Consider the following 19,369-nt stretch of genomic DNA (forward strand, 5'->3'; position numbering starts at 1 on the left):
TCTCTTCTGGATGCCCTTTCCCATTTATCATGTTTCCTTTCTGAAATATCTGTATTTGGAAAACTTACTCTGAAGCCTTCTAAGTGTTCTTTTTTCATCCTTTAAAGGAAGTTCTCAGTGTATTAGCAAGGCTGCAGAACTTCTCTCTTTCTGTAAGTGACGTGTAATTGTGGAAATTCTCGTGTGTTACTCGTAAAGGCAGGAAATTTTGGTGTGGTTTTGTGGTTTCTCACTGCAATGTAGTTTACTATTAAAACATTAAACACAAGCATTTGCATACATGTTAGGCAATACAAGAATTTAGCTGCTACCTGGAAGTTAACTTGCTCATAAATATACAGAGTGATTGAAAAAGAGTCTTTAATTTCCTGCCTGTCACCAGACTGTGCAGTGTGGAATGTTTGGTGTAAAATGAGCTATCCGGTGTCTTGCAGACATCTCTGGTGGGGATGGAGAAAACAGATCTGCAGGGAGATTTTTTATTACCTTAATTCTGAGGCATTTTTTCCCCAGCACTGACACTCTGACTGTTTCCTACACACCTTCTAACTCTAGAGGAAATGAAATACCATCCCTGGGAAGTGCTGGTAATAAATATATACACGCAGAAAAATAAGAAAAACCATAGTGTACAGCCTGACAGCTGTCTGATTCCTGCTGTCTTGAAACAGGCAGAGAAGTTCCTGACCCAGCTTTCACTGAGGAAATGGTACCTCTCCCTTTCCAGCAATGCACATTCTCTGACTGCTTTCCCAGTCTTGGACTCTTTCAGGGACAAAAATGCATATTTTGTGCATGGGTTTTAGGAGCAAGTTCTGAATTTTTTATACATTCTGCCCACTTTACTTATTGTGTCAAGCAAACCCTCTTAACTCATCTCTCCACATGAAAAATTGGACTAGATAAAGGCTCTGTGATAATGAATGAGCTAAGGGCTCTTCAGTTAAATACAAGGTCAGCAAATCTGAAGTTTCAGTTTCTTCACAATAAGCTGCAGTGTTTTATCTGAATGCTACAGCTAAAACAGAATATGTGAAATAAAACCCCAAAAAATGAAACTGAGATCAATGCTCAGCTATCTTTAGTCCATCTCAGAGCTGAGGTTTAGCTCAAACTGGAAATTTAACACAGGTCTGTGAGAGGCTCAGAATGTTCATTAATTTTCAGAGCAATTGATTTATTAGTTGTGAACAATGTCAGATTGGAGTTATTGGTATGTCAGTCAACACATTGCTTGGAAAAGCCCCTAAGTAAGAATAAATTAATCTGAAGGTGAATATATTATCAACTATATCAATACAAATGTGTGTATATATATATATATATATACACACACACATATACAGACACTTATATAACCACTATCCTAAAATACTATGCAGCATCTTTGGGTAATGAAACCAGATGAAAGGATTCTATATGAATGATACACCTGAAGGCAAGGACTTCTTAAAAAAAAAGTTATTACTGGAGTGAAATGAAAATTGTTTCATTGCTATATAAGAATTTCATTTATTTATTGATGTGACCAACTTCGTCTGTGTCTTGGTCCCATAAATTGTACTTTGGTGTTTACCTCAACATAGTAAATATATTAAGAAAATATAAGGAAAATATTAAATCTCCCTCCCCCCAAACAGTTCAATGAGTGCTTTACCAGGAGAAACTAGGGCGGGTTAAGAGATGCAAAATATGCTGGTGTGTAATTAAGGAAGTGTAAGCTGCTTTATAAGAACTGCCTGTTGTGCCTGCTCTTATCACATGCTAGGTGAAAGCCTGATCTTATCTCGTGTGCTGCAAAGTCCCCACCTAAATTACCTTGTGGTATTTGGTTCCTGTAACCTTGCTCTGAAAGAAGTGTCAAAGGCAGGGCTGAGGCTTTTGCCTGTCGAGGTTTAACCCCAGTCAGCAGTGAAACCCCTCCCAGACACTCCCTCGCTGCCCTGTCAGCAGGATTGGGAAGAGAACTGGAAGGGTAAAAGGGAGAGAACTCTTGGAATGAGTTTAATCGGGAAAGCAAAACTGTGCATGCAAGAAAAGCAAAGCAAGGAATGAATTCACTGCTTCCCGTGGGTGGGTGGGTGTTCAGCATCTCCGGGGCTCCATCACAGGTGACAGTGACTTGGGAAGATGAGCACCATCACTCTGAACATCCCCCTTTCCTTCCCTTAAATGCTGCTGGTGGAAGATTAGCTGGAGGGCTGGACCATTCAAAGTAGCCTGATTCCTGTCAGTTTTGAGCTATCCCCTGAACACTCATTTACCTGCTTTCCTCCCTCCCACACCTCAGAGGCAGGATGTGCACTTTTCCTCCCCAGATAAGACACAGCCTTGTAAAAGGTTATTTTTACAGAAAAGGAGTGATCCCTGTGCCGTGGGGACAAACCTCACAGGCAATTCAGAGAAGGCACTGTCATCCCCAGAGTACCTTGAGCATCACTGTACTTTGAAAGCTCAGGAGCCCTGGGAAAGGAGGAGGTCAAGAGATCACACATGAACAACACACAAAGCTCTGTCTGAGACTGCAGGGTGCCCCCTGCACCATGGGTAAGTGAAGCTCCTCACACTGACAGCTACTGCTGCTTGTTCTGCCTCATGCTCTGTTGCATGCCCGAGGAGCTTCTTGCTGCCTGCAGGGCTCTTGCGGAGTGAGGGTGCTTGGAGGAGCAGCTGTGCTTTCTTCACAGACCAGAGGTGTCACAGGCTGTGCCAGCTTGGACACCCTGCTGGGTAATGAACTCTGCAGGCACACAGTGCTTTTATCTCGGTGTGTGTGTGAGCAAACAGCAGCAGAAATCGGGTAGGAACAGCAGAATCAGTTGTTATTCCATAAGGTGCTAGCATGGAAATAAACAACATCAACAGCAGCCGTGTGACACTGACGCCGGTCCTCTGGGCACAGGCTGTCCCATATGCCAGCACATGGAGCCCTTGTCCTGCTGCCAGGGATGGTGCTGAAGAAGTGTTGGAGATCCCCAGGTCTCACATGCTCTCCTGCTGCCAGTTCATGCAGTTTCCTGGGGTATAGCCACAATGATCCATGCCATAGCGAAGGGACAGCAGGGATGCCTGTCATCACAGCTGAACAACTCTAAGAGGTTGATGGCTCAGGATCAATAAAACCTGAGAAGTTATTATTTAAAAATTTCTAGAAAATCTGTGTAACTCATATACACGTACTCCTGTGATGAGCAGCTGAGAACTCTGGGCTTGTTCAGTTTGGAGGGAGGGAGGCTGAGGGGTGACCTCACTGCACTCTGCACTTCCTGTGAGGAGGAGACGTGGATAGGGAAGTGCTGAGCTTTTCTCCCCAGGATCCAGACAGCAGGCATGGGAAAGATTCAGTGCTGCACCGGGGAGGTTTATACAGAACATCAGGGAGCATCTTTTGTGGAAAGCCTAGAACAGGCTTCCTGGAGAGGCAGTCATACCCCAGGCCTGGCAGTGCTTGAGGCATTTGGACAGTGCCTTCAACAAAGGGCGTTGACTCTGTTAGCCTGAGTTGCTCAGATGGCTCTTATGGGTCCCTTTCCACTGAAACATTCCGTCCCATCCCGTCCTGTTCCGTTCCATCCCATCCCATTCCCGTCCCGCGGGAGCGGCACGGGCCGCCCTGTGGCGGCACCTGCTGGCGGACCCCGCTCACCTCCGCTGTCCTCCAAAGCTGCGGGGCCCGTTCTGAAAAACATCTGGATAACACCTGGAGAACATCAGAAAACATCCTCAGCGCGCACACAGAACAGTACCGGACTGACACCCAGTGTGACATCTTAAACCAAGGCATCAGGAGTACCCGGGCAGAGCTGAGCCAACTCCGCCTGTCCAGCCCGCTGAACCGCGGGGCTGCCTACAGTGAGCGGGAGTAGAAACTGGGAGCTGACTCCTAAAAGAGGTCACAGAGACCAGAAGGGACAGGACCCCAGAGAACAACCCAAACCCCGCAGCCAACCCCGTCCATCCAAGCATTCCCTGCCAACTGGAGGGCACAAAGATAAAGGAACATGGGACAGACAGTTTCCAGCACTGTTTGCCTCCTACCACAGCTGGTAAGCAGTACCTGGGCAGTGCAAGCAGAAGCACAAACAGGAGTTTTGCATCCTCAGGCTGCAGTTCCTCGAGCTCAGCAACCCCAAGCTGCACAGCCATGAGCAATGCAAACAAACTGTTGAGCAGAGCATCCACCACCCAGCCATTTTTGAACACTTCCCTGCTAGCTTTTTTAGTGGGCTCAGCTGGGTTTGCTTTAGGTGAAAATGCTGCCATCTGCTACAATTATGTAATTAACCTTCATAGTTCAGACTTAATGATGCTCATTAAGGTTGAGTGTTTTTATTGGCTAACTGCTGCCACCAGTTTTGCATGGAACTGCAAAGGCAACTCTTAGGAGCCATAGTTTGAAGCATAATTAGCAATATGTGAGTGTTGCACAGGGGCATGGGTGAGGGAAGGCAGAGGACTAGCTGGGAGCTTTATTTTATTCTATGCTAAGGCTGGAATGCAGTGAAAAGCAGAAATCTGTTGCTGCTGGGGTCACTAATATTAAATAATCATCTACAGCAGTGTGGCAGCAGATTTGGAGTGCAGGTGTGTCAGGACATCACAAGATCCCTTCCATCCACAGTTGGCTGTGACTTCCATTTCCTCAGCCCTACCTCTTCCAGCTCCATTCCCAGCATTTCTTCATTTATTCCAACAGTAATTAATGAGTGTGGTTTTGCTGCAGGTCTTTATCAAACAGTTAAAAATGTAGCAAATAAAGATTTTAATTAAAGAAAATGCCCAGGATCAGAAACTATGTGGCTTACTTTGCCTGTGCATGTAAGACTCCTAAAATACTAGGCTGTGATGCCATTTAAATTGGTAACTAGTGTAAATACCACCTTTAACTACAGCTGTTCTTTGACTTTGTCCAAGAGGAATGCCTGCAGTTCCCCCATCATTTCCTGTGGACACTGAAGGTTGGACTCAATACCTCAAATACACAGAGAAATAATCTGCATCACAAGGTGTTACAATCTTCCATAACCCAACAATTTATTTAAACTTACGTCACAATGAGAATCTAATAATAAAATACATCAGTTCACACGAGTCTGCATTGCCATTTTTAAAGGGTAAGCATCTTTCTTCACTTTATATTAAAATTTTCTGGAGGTAAAAACTACTGCATTGTACCCACAGTTCTTGAAATCGATTGTAACATTAGGCAGGTTACAAAGGAACTTTCAGAGCTAATTACACTTCAGTTAACCACACATTTTTGGCACATCTGAATGCTTTTTTATTTTAAAATAATTCTATAGCAAGTCAGAGAATCATGGACATAAAGCATCACTCTCCAGTGGCAAGTGCTGCCTAAAAGCATACAAAAATTGCATCATTTGGTTACAAAATAGATATTTTCTTAGTTCTCTATCCTGACACTTAACACTGAAGCGCCAGAACAGGAAAAGGCCAGGAATAGGGCCGGCCTTGCTGAGTTGCTGCTGGTCCCTTTGCTGCAAGGCTTGGCTTAGGTAAATCCCAGAGTGATGTGTTAACAAGATGTTGATGGCTTTTGCCTTTGCTTTCAGAGCAGGTGTGAGGCCACCCGTGAATGTCACCCTGTTTGTCACCGTGCTGCTGCTCAGGTGACAGAGTGAGCACAGCAGCTTTGGACAGGTTCAAGAGGGGCCGTGTTCCTGCATGGGCAGTCCAGAGTGGCTACAAATCTGAGCCACTGCCAGGCTGGGTTTCTTCTGCCTGACACCCCAGCAGCTGCTTCTTCAGAAATTCAAATGTTTTTAAGCAGGAATGAATCATTAATGGTAGTAGTGTGCCTGGCACGTATTTGTACAAGTGTTTGCAGACACTCACATGAATTTTTAAAACATGTGGGTTGTGGTTTAGGTGATTTTTGTCATACATCACAAACCCCAGCTGCTATGAGCTGCTGATGTTATGTTAAAAATAAAAAGCAGTCCACAGTACTTGCAACCAGGGTTAGTTTTTCCCTGGCTTCTGAGTTGTACTGTATCAATCAGAGTCTGGCACATTAAGTAGTGATTGTTTTATGTGTCACTGACTGCCAGCTCCATGTACTGATATTTATTGTGATGATTGCTTTGAGATGCCTGTTAAATTGGTTATGTCCCTTCTGCTCACATTGTTCTGGTCATAACAGAGAGATATGAATGAACTGCTGCAGTTAAGGAGAGACTGACATAGCAGAAGGACAACAAGCATGTTACAGCTTTCTGGCTGTATTACAGCTAGATGGTCTCTCTGCTATAGTGAAATAAACATTTCTACTTGTCATGGCAGGGTTGCATTCTGTGCATCCTTACAAAGCCCAGATCAAAGCTGTCCCATTTTCTTGATTCAGCTTTCCTACTAATCCTTTGCTGACTCTCCTGATCTGAAAGCCTTTTGGTGGGATCAGTAACTTTCCAGAAGGACTTTATGGCTGCTAGGAAGCATCTCTGACTACCTTTCTTGGAGAACTTGAAGAAAGGATCATAATACTTACTCCATTAGAGAAAGAAAGAAATGATACAGTGAATAGAACAGTTGTTGATGGGGAGGTTTGAAACTTACAGCAAGAGAAAATTCAAGGTATCCATGGTGCTCTTTGCATGTATGTCCTGACCCTGAAAGGCAGCCCTGACAAAAACCCTTCAAAAATCAAACTCACTCCCAGAGTCCATTTTCCCCTCACATCCACAGTGAGAATTCATCCCTGCATTGATTTCCAATTCCTGCTCAGCAGTTGCTCTGAACCCAGCTCAGGTGAGCGGGAGGCACGAGGGCAGGTGGAGGAGCTTTGGTGAGCAGCTCAGGCTGCACAGGCAGAGCTGTGACACCTCTCCCTGCAGGGCAGGTGCCAGCTGAACACCTTCACATGGACTTAGTGCAACTTCTGCTTGCCTGGAGAGCCGTGGGGAGGCAGGCAGCTGCTCAGAGCCAGCGGGAGGCTGAGCAGCAGCCACGGCCAGCTCACACCCTGGCTCGAGTGACAGTGGCAGTAAAAGCTGATAGGTTGCAGGTGCCTTCTGGCTCCTGCGGTATTTTCATGCTCTTTACAACCTTTGCAAGTTAAAGTGTCAAGGTGTGATAAACTATGTAGCAGTGCATTCCTTACATTTCATATACAAAAAAGGGCTCAAGACTGGGAGCAAGAAGGCACAAACTTGGGAAATAACATAGCTGAGGAGTTTACACAAAAGTACTATGTCATTTATTAGGCATCACTTAGCACTTATTTCACATTTTTGCCCCCAAATTACCCAAAGCAACATAAATTTCTCCACTTCCCTTCCCTTTGCACCCTTCTTTTGGATAAAGCTGCCTGTGCTCTATAGATACAGTTGCCGCAGAATATAACATGAACACAGATAAATACAACATACACAGCAAAAAATGTATTATTATAGTATTACAATAGTCAAATAATGTAATTAGCCTCAAGCTATGGCAGTGCCTGTGTGCTCCAGGGAACCAGTTCATGGACAGCAAGCGGGGCCACTGTACAGGAGCAGTGTTGGCAGTGTTGGGAAGAGAAGGGGCTGAGGAGGCTCTTCGGGTGCCTGGATGCAGTCAGTCACGGGGATCTGCTCACCTGGAACTCCCAGCCAGGGCCTCGGAGCTTTCTTCAGCCCAAATCAGTCTGGCAGTGGGTCCTTGGAACACATTTACGTCTGTTCATTGTGCATACACATAAAGTCACTCCACATTTCTCCTGTTAGGCTATGTTTTCTTTATATATATAATTTTTTTTTAACCTTTTAGCTTTTGAAATTTTTTTTCTTACAACTGTTAAAAAAGTTTCATGGTAAAAATAGCTCACTATATGATACATATACCCAAAGTGGTGCGATACTTTATATAATAAAAGATGAAAATAGTCACTTTCCATAATAAAAATAAGTTCTATTTTTTGCTTATTTTACAATATACTTAATAATTCTTCTCTTCTTCTTCACTCTGCAAGTAAACAGGTCCCGTTCCCATTAACGCTTCTGAGTCGATTAAAGTGGCGAGAGACCCCAAGGTGGCTTACGAGCACTTTGAGCAGCCGCACTCCACGTGTCTCTCCAGTTCCTCCGTGAAGGTGGAGCCATCCAGGCACTGGAAGAAGTATTTCCTCCTCTTGCTGCGCAGGGGCACGCAGCAGTGCCCGCCGCCGCAGCCCCCGCGGCACTCCAGCCGCGGCACCTTGGAGGCCGTGGCGCACGAGGTGTAGCCCTGCTGCTTGCGCACCACCTCCCGGATGATGTCTCCTTGGCACAGGCTCTCTGCTGGGACAACGGGGGGGGGAAGGAGTCAGAAAGGTGCTGACTTGTGGCAGCAGCTCAGCTTTCCCCAGGTATGGTCCTGGAGAAGGCTGTGAGAACATCAGAGAAGAATAATAAACAATTCTAATCTCCACTTGTGCACCTGGTGTTGTGAACGTGTGGAACGTGTTATGGAGATTTTTTTACCAAAGGGTGGTTTCTTAATTGGCCAATGGTGATGGTGTTTTAATTAAAGGACCAATTGGGTCCAATTGTGTCGTGACTGTCTGTAAGGATCACTTGTGCTCCACTTCCCGGATGATGTCTCCTTGGCACAGGCTCTCTGCTGGGACAACAGGGGGGGAAGGAGGTCAGAAAGATGGTGACTTTTCTGGTTGTGGTAATGTGGTAACTTTTCTGGCCACAGGGAGCAACACACAGCTTTCCCCAGGTATTGTCCTGGGGAAGGCTGTGAGAAGATCAGAGAAAAGAATGATAATTCTTATCCTAACTTGCTGCACCTGTTGTGAACATGTGGAATGTGTTATGGAGATTTGTTTACCAAAGGGTGATTTGGTACACAAATCTTTCTTAATTGGTCAATGGTGATGGTGTTTTAATTAAAGGACCAATTGGGTCCAATTGTGTCATGACTGTCTGTAAGGACCACTTGTGCACCACCTCCCGGATGATGTCTCCTTGGCACAGTTTCTCTACTGGGACAACAGCGGGGGAAGGAGTCAGAAAGGTGCTGACTTGTGGCAGCAGCTCAGCTTTCCCCAGGTATGGTCCTGGAGAAGGCTGTGAGAACATCAGAGAAGAATAATAAACAATTCTAATCTCCACTTGTGCACCTGGTGTTGTGAACATGTGGAACGTGTTATGGAGATTTTTTTACCAAAGGGTGGTTTCTTAATTGACTAATGGTGATGGTGTTTTAATTAAAGGACCAATTGTGTTGTAAGGACCACTTGTGCACCACCTCCCGGATGATGTCTCTTTGGCACAGGCTCTCTGCTGGGACAACAGGGGGGGGGAGGAGTCAGAAAGGTGCTGACTTTTCTGGTTGTGGTAATGTGGTAACTTGTCTGGCCACAGGGAGCAACACACAGCTTTCCCCAGGTATTGTCCTGGGGAAGGCTGTGAGAAGATCAGAGAAAAGAATGATAAACAATTCTTATCCTAACTTGCTGCACCTGTTGTTGTGCATCTGTGGAATGTGTTATGGAGATCTGTTTACCAAAGGGTGATTTGGTACACAAATCTTTCTTAATTGGGCAATGGTGATGGTGTTTATATTGAAGGACCAATTGGGTCCACCTATGTCGTTACTGTCTGTAAGGGAGATGGGTTTCTCAGTAAGTATAGTATAATAAAAAGATAGATCAGTCTTCTGAGAGTCATGGAGTCAATGCTAATTATTACCCAGCTGGGGATGCCCAGCTATGACAGTAACTATTTTGCCAGATGTTATAGATGCATATTATAATTCTGGCTTTTTGAAATGGATTTTATATGTGTAGTGTTAAAGTAACTTTGTCATACAGTTTTTACTTCTGTTGTTAATTAAGCTTAGTGAAATAGCTGATAGAAGTGTGCTTGTGTTAAAATGCCTGCTAGGATGGGATAACATCCAATGCACAAAGGATGAGGACACCTGTACAGATCTGCCAACCATCAGCACTCACCCTCTGAAGGCAGTGTGGGCCAGGGCCCAAAAACTGGAGGTGATATGAAAGGACTAAAACCACAACCAAGAAATACACATGCTCTAAAAGGAGGATCCCAAGGAGAAGATATGCTAAACAATTCTTGAAACATATAAACTAGTTTGGGGAAAAGTTTGCTATGCATAAGGGTCTATGAATATGCAACAGGATGATGTGATGGAAAAGGTGTTTAAGGGGTATCCCCGAGGTGCTCTTAGCTCAGTGCCAAGATGCACCTGGCTGTATCAACCTTAGCTCTGTGGTCCTTGTCTCCTTTTGTCCTTTATTAAACTTTTAAATGCTCACAGGAGATTGAACATGTTTTTCACAGCCGATATTCCCCACACATCAGTGAGTGGCCCTGGGTTCCTGATGTGATTCAAGACAAACAGATGGCATGAGAAGAACCTTAATCTTTTACTGCTTTGTACCTGCCACCAGAACAGAGCATGTCCACACAAATGTGTAATATCCTGTGCAAGGCTGGGGCCAAGCAGGCCTGCTGGCTTTGATCAGCAGCCTGGAAGTGTTTTAATGAGTGCTGAGTGTTGAGTCCTGCAACACTCCTGCAAAATAAGAATTAGTTTACCATGTCTGCTTCTCTGGAGCACAGGTCAGCCTGCTCTGTGTGACACCAGTGGTCTGGGATACCTGAAAGTGTCTGTGCTGTTCTGCAGTCCCTGTGCAGCAGCCAGATACATTTTGGTGATGGGCATGTGTAAAATTTGGAAAGTCTGTGGTTCATGCACCGGAAAGGGACAATGGAAATAAAAATAATATAATCCAGCTCCTTCCTTCTGGACAAGAACAAAAAAAGGCAGAAAGGATGCATTTAAAACTCAGTGAGTTTCCAGGGAGTCTTTTCAGGTCAGGCAGAGAGTTGGGCCTCTGCCCTCGTAGGAAAGTCCATCGTGATCTGTGGAATTCCCCTGGAAACCTGCCCAAGCTGAAGGAGGAGAATCTTTGATGCCACTTCAGGTGAGTGGCTCCTCCTTGTAAATAAAAGCAGTGCAAATAACTGATCCCTGCTTGCTGAGGGAAAACATCACAACAAGCTCTTTAAACATCCCACCCAAATCCTGGGAGCTGCAAACCTTGATGATTCAGGAGACAGAGAATAAAACTCTTCACTCCATGTCTCCATTTTTCTATGTGATAGCAGCTATCTACTCTTATGTGATTCTGTTCTTGTACTGCTCTGCAGAGGCTGGCTTAGCTTTATCTTCTATTTGCCATTCCTCCCCAAGTCGGAGTGGCAGGGAAGAGAGGAGTAAGGCAGGTGTAAATGAGGTGTAAAGCAGGACTGCAGCAGCACAAGCCTACCTCTGTCACAGAGCTCTCCGCTGTAGCCAGGGTCACATTCGCAGTAGGGCTCCCCGTGCTCCGACACCTTGCACTGCCCGTGGCTGCATTTCAAAGTCCTGCAGGGGCTTGAGGAATTGTTCTTCTTGTCACAGTAGGGGCCCGTGTAGCCCTCCATGCACTTACAGGTGTAAGCAGCACCAGCAGCCGTGCACTTGCCATGCAGGCACCTGGAGAAACAGCAGCATTTAGAGCTGGTCTTTGCTGGATGTGAAAGCTCCTTTTCCCAGAAATGTTTGATTTTGGCATTTCTGCCCATTTAATTCCAGGATACTAATCCAAAAATAGCAGCTCAGTGTCAAACACTCTGGAGAAAACTGTGTGGGTTTTCAGTGAATACTGGATAATGTTCAGAGAATACATTTAGAATTTGTGAACCTAAGTAGAAAACATTGGGCTCTTGGTGAGCACAGACCAAGGCTTAGCACCCACAGGAGACAGCTCACATTTACAGCAGCAGCACGTGCAACTAAGTGCCAACAATCAAACTGCATGCCCAGGCTTCCTGAGCAGAGCTGCTGTACAAATAATATCAGGTGATGAAAACCAGTGTGATAAATGAAGGTGCTGGTAGCAAAGCTATGCACAGACTTATCAGCAGGCAGCTGTACTTGAGGGTTCCCTGGCTCCTGGGGTTTGCAGCGAGCTTTGGCATTTCCAGGGAACACCACAGGGTGGGGTGGTGATCCTGAGCGAGTTCTCTGACACTGTCCCCACTTCTGGCACAGGGGCAGACTTGGTGTGGGCTGAGAACAGCGAGGAAAGCAACTCTCTCCAGCCAAGGAAAAACTTTGGCACAACCTAACTTGACATAAGCCCATTTGTCTCTTATTTCTATTTTCTTTCTAGTACTTCAAAATTATTCCCTGTTTATGTTGAATTTTTTAACATTTAATTTTTAAGCTTTGAACTAAAAAAGACAGATTACAAGAGCAGTTTCAGTGAGCTCCAGACATGCAACATACTGTAATGAAAGGGATCACAGTCTGTATAGAGCAGTATTTACTGCCCCAAGAACCAGAGGTTACCTGATCTTTACAGGTGCATTTCCTCAGTGAGATTAACCTGTAAGTGGTGGAGCAGACACCTGCCAGCAAGGCTTCACACTCCCCTGGACACACCAGGCAGGGCTTTAGGGAGCCAGCTCCAAAAGGCTGAACTGACTTAGGAAAGGTGGGACAGTGTGTGAGCATAAAAATACACACAGCTACTTCCCCTAGCAAGGAACAATGTTCATGATTGCCTCATCCTCCCTGGACTATGAGAGAAACAATCCCTCATCATGTAAACATCTGGAACTCCCTTATTTTTCTCTGCCCAGCCACAACAGCTTTGTGTTGACACTGGAAATTCAAGGAAACATTTGGGTCTTCATACCTTTGGTTTGTAAACTGTCAGGTGCTTTTCAACACCTCCAGACTTCAGTACTTTGCAGAATTAGAACCAGAAGCAAGTTGAAAATGGTACCTTTGCCAGGTTAAATCTCTGAGAGTGATTATTCACTGCATCAATTTACCTGTCAAAAGTACGAGCTTGTGAAAAGCGCCTTCCAAGACAGCAACTGAAGGAACTTCTAAAACAAAAGTACTTCCATCTGCTTATGAAACAACACTGAAATATGCAGCCTGCTGCTCTGCACGAGACTGTTTCCTGTGTATTGGCCATAAGAAAGCTATTCATCCTATGTTTCTTATGGAGATGTGGTTATTGAGCCTTTGAACTGTAAATACTTTACACTCATGCTCCCTTCACATGCAACACCACGCTATCCTTTAAACTTGCACTTTAAAGGGCTGTTTCAAAGTGTAATATTTAAGTCAGCTATTTGGGAAATTTAAAACTGCTCACACTGGAGTGCATAATGGTCTTCAGGGAGTAAGTTTGAAGACTGGGCTCAGTGCTGCAGGGAGAAAACCCCTGAAATGTGTACTTCTCCCTCACAGGCTGCTCTGGATCCGTGCAGGCTGTCACCTCCTGGGGTTAAGCCATGCCCATTAACAGGAGGTTCTGTATTTTAATGTGTAGAGTCACAGCTGAAGGTATGACCTGCAGCATTAACACCTGAGCTCCTGCAGGACCAGAGCTCCTTTGGTGAGTCAGCAATGTCTGAACAAGAAGTGGAAATTGAGAGCTGCCCCAGACACAGACTCACAACTATCAATAACCTCCAGCACCTCCAAAACCAGTCAGATGTGGTTTTGCAAGATGAAATGTGAAATATGCATGAGCTGTAAAGCTTTTGCTCTCCAGTCAGCGTTGGTTTGAGCTTACTTGTGGTTAAGACAGGGATCTCCAATCTCCTGGTCACACAGAGGGCCCGTCCAGCCAGGGTGACATTCACAAATCACACTCGTTTTCTCCAGGGACCGGCAGATCCCGTGCTTGCAGATGTTGCAGGATTTGCAGCCAGGAAGGACTCCCAGGGACTGCTGGGGCAAATCCTTGAAATCCTGCAGCTCGTTGTTGATCCTGACGTCGTGAATGCAGCCATGAAAACCATTCGGTGTCTTGTCTGCACCCTGGCGCAGGGAGGATAATCCAGTGGAGGTTGGGATCCCTTCAGATAAAAGCAAAAGGAGAAGGTTCAATTATACTAGCAATTATAAATTATAATTAGTATAATTTATATAATTATAAATTATATAAATTATAATTGCTAAAGCTTCTTTTGTCACAGCCCCGTAAAATCTTTGAATAACTAATTTGCATAGGACCTTTGCAAGGTAGCACAATCTCACTGTCCTCATTCTGGAAATGGAACGGAAAAAAAATAAACTCACTTGCCCAGTCTTCTGTAAGAAGTACATGACCAAAAAAAAACAAAAAAGAAAAAACAAACTATTTTCTTTTTGCCTGGTGGCTATGTGTTCCTATCCTTAGGTAATGTTCCTTCTCTACAGTTTAATAGCAATTATTCTTCTGAAAGGTTTGAGAATGCCTTCATTTGTCAGCAGGCAGCATCCACCTCTGGGATGCAACAAGATAGTTTGGCTTTACTGGGTCACAGTGTTATAAGAGGCAGTGCTAAGGGTGCATCCCATGGAAAGTAGTGGAGAGGTCTAAAGACAGGGAACAGCACTCAAGGGCCAGGCCAAGGCTTTGTGGCCAGTCCTTTCCATCTTGTTCAAGTGCTTGGAAGAGTTCACACAGTTGGATGGCCAGCAGGTTCTTTGGAATGTTGTTTTATGCCTTTCCCACTGATGCCAGCTTGGATGTACAGCTGCATTAGCACAGGCAGGACCTTCCATTTTCAGCCATGTGAGGCCTCTGAACTCACTGTCTATAGGTAATGCCCTAAAACAAATCCAGCACCTGTTTCACTGTGTGTTAGGAGGAAAGTTGCTAGAACAGGTGATGTGGTTGTGAGATGGACAAAACTGTGAGCACCTGAAGGTTCAGTCTGTGTTAACCTTACTGTAGGTCAGGAACAATTGCTCTGGGGTAATTTAGGCAGCTACTTGAGCCACACCACCTGCAGAGGAAGGGCAGCTGGCTCCATGGGACGGCTGCACACAAAGAGGTGGCACATGAAGAACAGGGAGGGTTTAGAAAGAAGCAAGAAGATTTTTAATTGGCAACAGCAAAAGTCTTTACTGAGGCCATGGATCCTGGTATCCAACAGTCCTTCATTCCACATCTCAGGTTTTTCCTGAGAATTTTTTAGGTACCTTTGGAGAATTAGTATTGATCCACAATGCTCATCCATTAACAAAACTTTTCCATGGGATTAGTTCCCAAGTTCCCTGTGAATAAACTGTTGCAGGGTTGGTATCTTTTGTGCTGTGCTAAAGGGAGAAATTGAGACTGCCTCTGCAGCAGCAGATTATCTTTGATGCACAATGCTCTTTAATAGCCTGTGACATTCTTAATAGGAGCCAATTATAAAAGTTCAGCTCTGTACAAAGCAAGATCAGCCAGTTTTCTGTTTTACAAGGGCAATATTCAGGGCTCTTTTAGAAAAGTGTTATTAAAGAAAATTATTTAGAAAAGCCTCGACCAGCACCAACTGAATTTGGTAAGAGTTTCTACTATTGGCTTCAATTATCTCATTAGAAAAGGCTCAAAGACTTCCTATTACCATTCTGCTGACTTTTGTATTTGAAATAGTCTGACTAAAAATTCAAGAACTCCGTGTCACTGAGAGAGAGATTTCAACATTCAGTCAGAATAGGACCAGGGGGGTTCTGGCAAAAACAATCCATTGGGCAGAGAGCAGCCTTTGTTCTGTCTCTTGTAACCAGACACCTAATCAGTGGTATAGTCATTATTCTGGGCATTGTTCCCCATCCCATTTGGCCTCTTCCCTCCAGACTCAGTACTTAATGGGAAAAAATTTCTTAACTGAGGTTTGGGCAATTCTAATATCTGTCTAAAACTGTGCCTTCAGTTTCCAATGAGAAGACTATTAACCAAGGTGTTCTTAGCTTGTGTGTTAATATGTTTTTGAATCACACACCTTTTTCCTCACCATTTTTAGACCTCTATAAAACTTCCAGCAGAAATATGCTCAGTTATGGTATAATTAAACCTGCTGACTATTGATTTGCTTTTTTGCCATGACAATTTGTGATAGTCCCACTGATACTTCTACTTCAGCCACCACAGCTTGGTCACAGAAAGTTCTGGGAGCTGCTGAAATGCCAAGCAGGCTGTTCCTGTGGTGGCTGTGTGAGAGCCCTCCCCACAGCATGGGAGATGATTTGATTCAGAAAAAACAGGTTAAAACTTCAATTCTAGAGCAATCACAGTACCTCCAATGTAGAGGGGTGTGTTGAGGCTGACAGAAGATTGCTTCTGGAGCTTTCCCAGGCTCTTGGGAGCCCCCTTGTCCACCACCAGGTTCAGAGTTTGGTTCAGCATCACGAGTTCCACACTGTGAAACTGCCCATCATTTATTGTTTCCACACTAAAAAGTAAGAGAAAAAGAAAATAATTAGAGGATGAACAAGGAGCAGCCTCCGTGACACCCAGTGTCCCTGTGGTACACCTTGCACAGCACAGCCCTGGGCTGCTCTGGAGTTTGCAGCCAGGGTGTTCTCAGCCTTTTCTCCAGCAGGGAGGCACAGGCTGACCCTCAGCTGATCCTGGGCAGGCAGCACTGACACATGTGCAATGCTTCAGGGCCAGCTAATCAGGACAGCAGCCACTCCAGCTGCTTTTTCCAGGGCAGAAAAGCAAGAGTGTAGCTGCATGACACGCTGGCTTTGGGGACAAAAGTACCAAAAAATCCCATTCTGAGCTCTCAGCCACAGCTTGCTCTGTCACACTGCTTGGTGCTCATGCTGCAGGCTGGATCACTGAAATAATTTCTCCTATGGGTAATTTAAACTCAAATTATCTCACAGGGGTCAGGAGAGATTGCACTTTGGGGTGGGACAGCAGAGACCTCTGAAACCAGCACTTCCTCACAGCAGAAGTGTCTTGGACTATGTACCAAGGAATAAGGACAGACTGAGGTTCTCAAAGCCAGAGAAGGAATTCAGGAGGCTTTGGCTTGTAAATGACCACTATGCTTTGTTCAATATCAGACAGTTCTACCTAAACACAAGGAAAAATGACAAATTGCTACTCCTTTAGGGAAACATTAAAGTGTAGATTGAAGTTTGAGGATAAAACAGTAGGAATTGTTGGGTGGTGGGGCAGGGAGCAGGCAGCCATCTGAGAAGACAAGATGGTAAAGCAGTGTGTATTTATTGCTTTGCTTTTATCGCTGATTTTTGAGATGCATGAAGCCTGCAGCAACCTCCTAGTCTGCACCTCACACAATCTTCACCTTCATTTCCTGTCCACTCCCCCAGCCATTAAAAGGTACACTGATATCATTCCATTTGCATCATGCTATCATATTTTTATTTTCAGGGCAGCTTCAGCTCCTAAACCTTAATGCTGCATGGTGAAATTCCCTAAAACAACCTGAGGATTTAATGCTCTCCTACAAGCAGGGAGGGGCAAGGGTTGATTACCTGCTCTTGAGCAAAGAGTTTCAAAGCAGGGTGGGAGTTAGATCTGATGGGGTTTTCCCACTGCTGTGGGTGCAATTAAAAGGCACAGTATCTCATGTGCACTCAGATGCACATAGGAACATAATAATGTGATAACAGTAGTGGTTGTTATCAGCCTGTGGGCTCTGTGAATTGCCCACATGCACAGATGCCCCTTCCCAGATTCCTCCCTTCAGCCTGGGGTGCTGTTATGTGTGGATAATGACAGAACACACCAGCTTTGTGCATCCTGAGACACTGCTTGGAAAACAGCCTGGATTTGGGATTGCTGCACATGTGGTGCACACCCCGCACAGTGTCAAAGTTTGGGTTTCTGCTCATTCCAAAGGCCCATAAGCTCAGCATCCTCTCACAGGAGGTTAAAAATTCACAAGCCAGGTTCCTTTCAGGGGATTTGTAAACTGGCAAGGTCATTGTCTCTGAGCTATTTACCCACACTTTCTTCACAGGCAGTGGAGAGGAAGAGACACACTCATGTCTGAGGGTGAATCACCTTTTAGATGTGACCAGCTCTCAGCCTAGATGACATGTCCATCCTTAGTGCCCAGCCCTGCAGAACTGATGTGTAAGGCTATTGCAGCAAGGAAATGGGGCCTCGACTCCACAAACAAATTACATGCCTTGGAGATTACTGGAATTCAGCTGTTGCTGGAAGAAGTTTCATTTTTATAGTGTTTTATGGTAGACCTGACACAACCAATTGTACTTGAGCAATGTCAGGCAGCCAGTCAGCATTGCAGCATTTCTGGGAATGTGCTGGTGGAGAAGAGCACACTGGAGCTCATGTGCCTCTGCAGAGCTGCTCTGCTCTCCCCACAGGTTTTTGGGATGAATCACCAACACACAGGCCTTCAAAAGTTCATGCAAGGTTACACAGGCCATAAGGTAACAGAGAGCAGTGAGTGAGCACCTTTACAGTGTGGCTTTACATAAATAAGTGAGATAGTTCTGCCACAGAAAGGCTCCCAGGAAAGCTCTGCTGGCTCAATCACTCATTCCTGACCTGCAGGGAAGCCCTGGGCTGTGGCTGCTGCCCCTGTGCAAGATGCTGAGAGAGCCCTGGGGACAACTCAAGAACCTGGAGCTGATGGCACAGTTCAAAGTGTTTTAAAGAAAAAACATAAAGGCTTGACAGTGAACAAAAATGCAGATCCAGCTGCAGGTCCAGCAGACACTGTGGGTCAGAGCTGTTACAGCAGGGCCCTGGCAGGGGCAGGGGGCTGTGTAAGGCAGGAGGAGAGGCAGAGGATGTCTGTGGTCCTCGGAAGGGCAGCCCTGTCCCCACTGCACCCCAGGGCACTGCAGCAACTCAAGTGAGTTTGGAAACAGCTGCTCTGAACTTTGTGTTTGGATACTCAGGAATTCTGCTAAGTGTCTGCTGCATTACAAGGAGCAGCTGTGCTTCAGCAAGGCCGACTGGGTGATCCCTCTGTGCTCCCTGCTTATCTCAGTGCCTGATTCCCGGGGGGAAGCACTTGGGCTTCAGCTGGAAGGTGTGAGATAAATGGAAATGCACATGGGTAATTGTTGGTCTGTGCAGAAGTGCCAGTGAAAGGGAGAAGTGGGGCCAAACCCCACGGGCTGTGAGAGCTGAGCACTGTGGAGGTGGGAGGGATGGCTGCAGGATGGGGAGCCCTTCCCCAGCAGGATCAAGAGCTGAAGCTAGCACACAAACCCCATGGTTATCTGCAGAAGGCCAAGCTATGGCCATTTGTCAGAGGACAACATTATCACATCTGGCAGGACTGGCTCTTCCCAGAGCCAGGATTTCACAGGCATTCATCACCTACTCCCCACAGGGTGTGCTTTTTCCAGATTATGCCTTGACTAGCAGGCAAACAAAAATCTGTGAGTCCCGGGCATGGAAGCAGCCACCCCACATGGTACTCATGCCTTTCAGCATACCCAGTGCTGGATTTTGGTTGGAAAGGGATTGAGAAGTCCCAGTCTGCAGGAATACATGGATGAGCATTACTACATTCTGTTCCTTTCACTTTTTAACCCAGAATTAAATCATCTTTGCCTGAACTCTGAGAAACAAAGC

General features: G+C 45.4%; 1 protein-coding gene across 1 annotated transcript in view; it reads right to left on the reverse strand.

Annotated features, from left to right (window-relative positions):
* Positions 1 to 6,024: 6,024 nt before the first annotated feature.
* SLIT3 (slit guidance ligand 3) overlaps positions 6,025 to 19,369 on the reverse strand; it is a 483,586-nt gene continuing 470,241 nt past the window's right edge. Inside the window, exons 33-36 of the mRNA XM_054287925.1 lie at positions 16,075 to 16,229; positions 13,595 to 13,880; positions 11,285 to 11,493; positions 6,025 to 8,273 (exon numbers count right to left, since the gene is read on the reverse strand). Coding sequence (XP_054143900.1) covers positions 8,035 to 8,273; positions 11,285 to 11,493; positions 13,595 to 13,880; positions 16,075 to 16,229 — 889 coding nt within the window. The 3' untranslated portion in view covers positions 6,025 to 8,034. The remainder of the gene's footprint in view (positions 8,274 to 11,284; positions 11,494 to 13,594; positions 13,881 to 16,074; positions 16,230 to 19,369) is intronic.

Source organism: Melozone crissalis, unplaced genomic scaffold (genome assembly GCF_028551555.1).
Source record: "Melozone crissalis strain CALT ecotype California unplaced genomic scaffold, PUWL_Pcris_2 ptg000061l_1, whole genome shotgun sequence".
Classification (NCBI taxonomy): domain Eukaryota; kingdom Metazoa; phylum Chordata; class Aves; order Passeriformes; family Passerellidae; genus Melozone; species Melozone crissalis.